This window comes from Saccoglossus kowalevskii, chromosome 16 (genome assembly GCF_978046115.1).
Source record: "Saccoglossus kowalevskii chromosome 16, keSacKowa6.1, whole genome shotgun sequence".
Taxonomy (NCBI): domain Eukaryota; kingdom Metazoa; phylum Hemichordata; class Enteropneusta; family Harrimaniidae; genus Saccoglossus; species Saccoglossus kowalevskii.
This window is the reverse complement of record NC_140656.1, coordinates 8,737,254-8,743,628: the sequence shown is the minus strand read 5'-3', so window position 1 is coordinate 8,743,628 and position 6,375 is coordinate 8,737,254. Positions and strand designations below refer to the sequence as shown.

The 6,375-nt window shown below is 37.6% G+C and overlaps 1 protein-coding gene across 1 annotated transcript; it reads left to right on the top strand.

The window, feature by feature from the left end:
• The first annotated feature begins 49 nt into the window (after positions 1 to 49).
• LOC100373919 (G protein-coupled receptor 143-like) lies at positions 50 to 4,626 on the top strand. The gene is made up of 4 exons (XM_085491502.1): positions 50 to 285; positions 876 to 1,276; positions 4,305 to 4,414; positions 4,594 to 4,626. Exons 2-4 carry the CDS (start codon positions 1,027 to 1,029, stop codon positions 4,624 to 4,626), a joined length of 393 nt encoding a protein of 130 aa, XP_085347628.1. The 5' UTR covers positions 50 to 285; positions 876 to 1,026.
• The last annotated feature ends 1,749 nt before the right edge of the window (positions 4,627 to 6,375 follow it).

Sequence of the window (6,375 nt, the reverse complement as noted above, 5' to 3'; positions counted from 1 at the left end):
GTGATGACCACGATTGACCTAATAAAAAAACGTCACATGACCAAACTCACTTCGAGACGAAACTGCAGTTTCTGTCATGTACCCAGCTGTGCAGTCACGAGGTAGTTGCTCATTTTCCGGTGACTGACTGAGTGTTATTATTGACACTTTGAATGGCCATATCAGTTTTGAACGCCGATGTTATTTGGTGAACTTACAGCGATACAGAGGAACTGTCCGAGGAACGGCGATCCGGGAGTGAACTTCAAGTTTAAGGATCCAACGAAAGTCTCGAATTCGCCGCAGGTAATATGTGTGACGTAATATTATATTAAGATCATGTCTTGATTCAATTATTTTAGGTTAAAGACATAAGACATTTGGGACACAATACAAAGTAATATATACTGTTACACGGCTCCGGATGCAGAGGTAGTGTATGGACGACGCCGATTACGAGGGAAACCATACCCCTCACCTAACGCATTAGCATAATCATGGACGCATATATTCAACCTGGATTAACAGTTCGGTGGCCGAAGATGATAATAATATTAATCTTAATTACCCTTGCGACGGCAGCAAAAATCACAATGAGAAATCGCTTTACATCAGAAGCAAAACTATTCCACAGGGAAATACTAAATCAAAATAGTTAGCATAGACAACAAATATTCATGAAGTGTTTGAAGAAAAGATGACACATTTATGATTAAGCATTTTTTTTTCAAAGAAAGGGTATGTCAAAACAAATTGCTTAATGTGATTCCGTCCAAGGTTAACATGCACAAGAACAATGACAAATAAAACATTGTTAAAGGGAAAATAATGATTTTCAACACCCTATTGTAGTGTTTATGGTTTCAACTTATTTTTGTATTCTTTTATTTTTTTAGGTCTGCATCATAGAGGAGGAAGTTCTATTAATAATCCTGTTTTGATTCTTTGCAAAGATGGAAAAAAAAACTACATTTGTCTTCAAATCAGGTTTAATGATTTTCAATACCAAGTGATCGTTGATGACAGCTAGATTTACAGACTCGCGTTATGGCATCTCCCAGACTTGAGTCTCTTTGCTGTATTAACATTTCTGACACTAAAGATGATTTTATGCTTGGTACCAAAGTTTACAACATTACATGCATTGTGAGCTCATCGCTAAGTATTTTAGGAGCTGTCTACACATTGCTGCCTCGAAAAGTACCAGAGAATGCTAGAAGAAGGACATCCATTGGCCAGGACAGGCAAAGGAAGATCATAGATTGGTTGGCTGTAGCTGATTTTCTTGCATGTATAGGTAAGGTTGTTTGTTTCTCACATAATTGGACTCTTTCATCACTAGCATTTTTGCAAGTCAGTATTTGCTCTACCTCTCCAATAGTAGTGCATTTGTTGTATATGAAATTGATAAAAAGGATAAAATATTAATGCAGTTGTTTTCCAGTCGGAAAATACCATGCGATCAAAAATGAAGTGAAAAGCGGTTGATTCATAAGTGGAAAGTTACGCGAAATGATTACTGTATTTCAAGTGATGTTAGCGTATTTCTAACTCGGTTTTAACTCATACAATATTTATTTAATCACTGTTTACTGATAGCTGGAATGTTGTGTCTTCACTTTCAGGTTTGTTCTTCTGCAGATTTCTTGCAACCAACAACATAATTTTGAGAAGCTTAACATGAATCATTATAGCATTCATACGCACAACACCTCGCTATGTTTTAACTTTTAAATTGTCAGTTAACAATGTCTTTCATAATGGCACATCTATGGGATTGATGTACTAGAATGAATGGGTTCAATAATCAGTGTTCACTGGTGACATCATTGACTGGCCCTCTAGAGGTGAAATGACGCCAGGCAAAGAGGACGTTTGTTGTCTACTTCACAGCCCCTTTTATTCCCGATATTTAGGGCATTTCGCATCACATACAAGTTGTTTTTATCGGCAGACTTCATTCATAGATCTCAAATTTCATGTACAGAGTGACAAAAGCCTCTGCTTCTCTTTAAAAACAGAAACTACTGTAAAATCTGTATTAGAAGCCATGGCTTCTATTAAAATGGTACAAAGCAACAGAGGGGATGCGGTTTCTATTAGAGCTTCTACAAATATGAGAAATGATGAATTTTTGGTTCTCAATTGTACAAAAAGAATGGGTGCGACTTCTATTTGGGGTGCAGCTTCTAATACAGATTTTACAGTAATCATCCTGAGTGAAAACTGTCTAGGTATTGTACAGTTGGTAAATGAGCTGTCTAGGTATTGTACAGTTGGTAAATGAGCTGTCTCATCACATCCAAACCATTCAATCAGTATCTCACTTGCTAGTATCAGCAATCTCCAACACATACAAAATACTGCAGCCAGACTAAAAGACAAAAAATTTTGATCACTGGTCTATATAATCTTCACTGGTTACCAAATATCTAAGAGTATTGATTACAAAAATCTTCTAATTACTCACAATATACATTACTCATCTCCTGATTACCTGTCATCACTCCTCAACACCTAATCTTCCTTCAAAAACACAGTTCCTACTTCAAGGATATTGTTTTAAGTTATCAAATGGAAAATCAACTTTCATTAATGCTGCACAAAATTATGAAATGACGTGCCCATAAATATTGAGCAGTGTGTGACTGTAACATTATCAAAGAAGAAACTTTAAACTTCTACAAGATTTTTAAACTGTTCTGCACACCTCTTAGCATTATTATTAACGTAGAAGAATTATACCAAGCAATATTAACAATATGGCTGTTACTGTAAATGCATAAATTAAGGTCGTTGGAAAGGTCGCAGGCATTTTCATCTAAGAAAATGGCAACTGAAAATGGGGGATCCCTGGTTTTTAAACGAGTTCTTTTTGACAAGACGTATGTCAACACGGCATGCTGATGAACACGTCTCTTCCCTCTGTGTAGTTTGTGATAGTGTCCCGCTGGTATTTTTTGCAAGAAATGCAGTACTCGGCCGCGTAAGCGCCCAGGGGCCTCAACTCAGAAAATCATGATTTTTTAGGGGTGGGCGCTTACCCGAACACCCCCCTCGAAAAAGAGTGCAAAGGATAATTTGATTCTTCACGTGACAAATTACGTCTTTGAGGGAAAATCAAATTACGAAATTAGTTGAGTCATTGATTTTCACAATGAAAAAACAGAAATGATCGCAAAAAATATGCACATTTTATTACAATATTAATTACGTACCACCAGAATTTATGAAATTAAAAACATTGGAGTCTGTTGGAACGCAGTCAAAGTCAAAATTGTCATATTATCTCCACTGATGAAGATGTTGGATCGTACGCAAACTCTTGATGAAAATCACTTTCCACCATGATGCATTTGCGGATTTAACCTGCAGCAGCGTTCTTTGACCTAATGGGTCAAGTTGGTTATTAACCAATCAGAATGCTGTGTTGCACTGACGCAATTCTTTGGAAATTCCCGAAGACTCTCCAGTAACGCAATGCGAGGTGAATTATCGATGTCAAAGTACTATCTTTTGGAATTGATTTCAGCGATCAAACGGCATGGTTTTTCCAAAAAAAACGTAACTAGCCATTTTTGAGAGGTAAACTGAATATGGCATGAAATATTTGAAGCGTAGTTTACGCACAGTTACCAAGTTCTAAGCATTCACAACATGTTCACGCTGTATCATATAAAAATGATTACCAAGATTCGTTACGCAAGACCAAGTTTTAAATTAGTTGCATTTTGAAGGGGTGGACGCTTTGCCGAATGTGACCCCAAATATAAAAATTGCGCAAAAGTTGGGGGTGGGCGCTTGCCCGGGCATGGGCGCTAACGCGGTCGAGTACGGTATCATGGTAGTTCCAGCACTTTTATAATGCATTCGTCAAGATTTGTATGTGTCATGATATCAAAAACTGCTGTGGAAAGTGTCACGATCGCATATTCATGTAGTACAGTCAAAACAAACTTCGCGTAAGTCATGGGCGATCCTAGTAGCCAGCGACCCCTGACCCTTTTCACGATTGGCCACGATAAAATGATAGACATCTGCGCGACTTGTTATTTGCATATGAAAGTACTCTGATCTGGTAAGAAATCTTACCAGTGAATTTACAACACCGGACAGTCGGTCGTGCCTTACGGTACTCCATACTTCCTGTCCCGGCGTTCGCAATTTATTCACGCCTATTTCGTTTATACGCAATATTTATTAATAATAACAGATTAATATTAGGTACGACCGACTTTCTACAGTCTTAGTCATATCTTGAAAATGTAGCTAAAAAACAAAACAAGTACACCAGTACTTAACCACGCCTTGATTTGTTTTTTCAGGTATTTTAGTAAGGTCAAGTGTATGGTTAGGACGATATGATTACTTCAAAAAGATTCCAATTACAGCACATGGTGAAAGTTTTGATAGAATTTTCTGTGCACTTTCAGGGGTAAGTACCGGGTAATGTTACCATAGAAATTAACCGTTGTCATGGAAATTGAATCTTCTATTCTCATGTAATCTTTGCTACAAAAAATTGAAGGTTTTCTTTAAAATATCATTCTTTATACTGTACACTGTTACGGTAGAGATGCAGGTTCGTGGGCACTTTTCGTGAATTTTTTTTAGCCTTCGCAGACGAGATCTGCTGAAGGCTTATAGATTGGGTTCTGTCCGTGCGTCCGTTCGTCCGTGCGTCTGTCTTTTACCTCTTATAACTTTGATATGCTCTGTCCAATTTTTTTCCAAATTGGTGCAAATGTATATCTCAATGCCATACATATGCACGCCAAGTATTTTTTTGATTCGCCAAAGTTTCATTGTGTTTTTCTGTGATTTTCAACATTTTACTAGTACAAATGCCGAAATTTGCCGGAAAAATCCGAGTTTTAACGACATCTCGCAAGAGAACTGGCATACCGTATTGCACATGCGCCAGTCCAACCGCTGAGGAAATCGGCGGCGATTTCGTCTGAGGATATTTTATTCCGAACTGTATCTTTCTTTGCACAAGGCTTACATAGATTAAATTCTATCTCAAAGGTAAGAAACTGTGCTTATGGTATTCATTATGAACATTTTCACCATTCCGGACCCGGATCTCAGTTATGCATGGACGAATTTCGTTCAAATTTGGTACATACATTAAACATAATAGGACCTTGATGCACGTCATTTTTTTTTCCGGATCAAGTTCGAAATGGCCGACTGGCGTCCATTTTGTTTTAAAGAATTCAGTTCTGGATCCGTATCCGAGACATGTCTGGATTGGTCAAGTTCAAACTTCACACACACAAGGTACATCATGTCACAAATATGTATGTGCATTTGTTTCATGATCCCATTAACGATAGCCAAATGGCGGCCGCATTAAGGCCGAAAATGCATTGAAATCGCACATTTTCACCATTCCGGACCCAGATCTCAGTTATGCATGGACGGATTTCATTCAAATTTGGTACATACATTAAACATAATAGGACCTTGATGTACGTCATTTTTTTTTTCAGATCAAGTTCGAAATGGCCGACTGGCGGCCATTTTGTTTTAAAGAATTCAGTTCTGGATCCGTATCCGAGACATGTCTGGATTGATCAAGTTCAAACTTCACACACACAAGGTACATCATGTCACAAATATGTATGTGCATTTGTTTCATGATCCCATTAACGATAGCCAAATGGCGGCCGCTTTAAGGCCGAAAATGCATTGAAATCGCACATTTTCACCATTCTGAACCCGGATCTCAGTTATGCATGGACGGATTTCGTTCAAATTTGGTACTTACATTAAACAAAATAGGACCTTGATGCACGTCTTTTTTTTTTCCCGGATCAAGTTCGAAATGGCCGACTGGCGGCCATTTTCTTAAAGAATTCAGTTCTGGATCCGTATCCAAGACATGTCTGGATTGATCAAGTTCAAACTTCACACACACATGGTGCATCATGTCACAAATAGATATGTGCATTTGTTTCATGATCCGCTTAACAATAGCTGAATGATGGCCATTTTAAGACCGAAAATGCATTAAAATCACATATTTTCACAATTCCGGAACCAGATCTCAGTCATGCATGGATGGATTTTGTTCAGATTTAGTACAATGTGTTGTACATATGCAGGTGCATTTTGGTCATGATCTGCTTTGAATGTATGTGTCACTCAAATATGAACGGAACGGGGACGTGTCATTGACAATGACTTGTTTACTTTTGAGAAGTTCTGTCAACCAAGGTGTAAATATGTGTTTTCTCTGTACATAAAATTTCACACGATTTGTTAATATTAATGTATGATAATAAAAACTTGATAATATTCTTCTGGATTTTTGCACTTTATTTGTATCATTGTCGTATGAGAAGTAATCTTGTTCTTATTAGAGATATTGAAACTGATCCAGGGCCACAA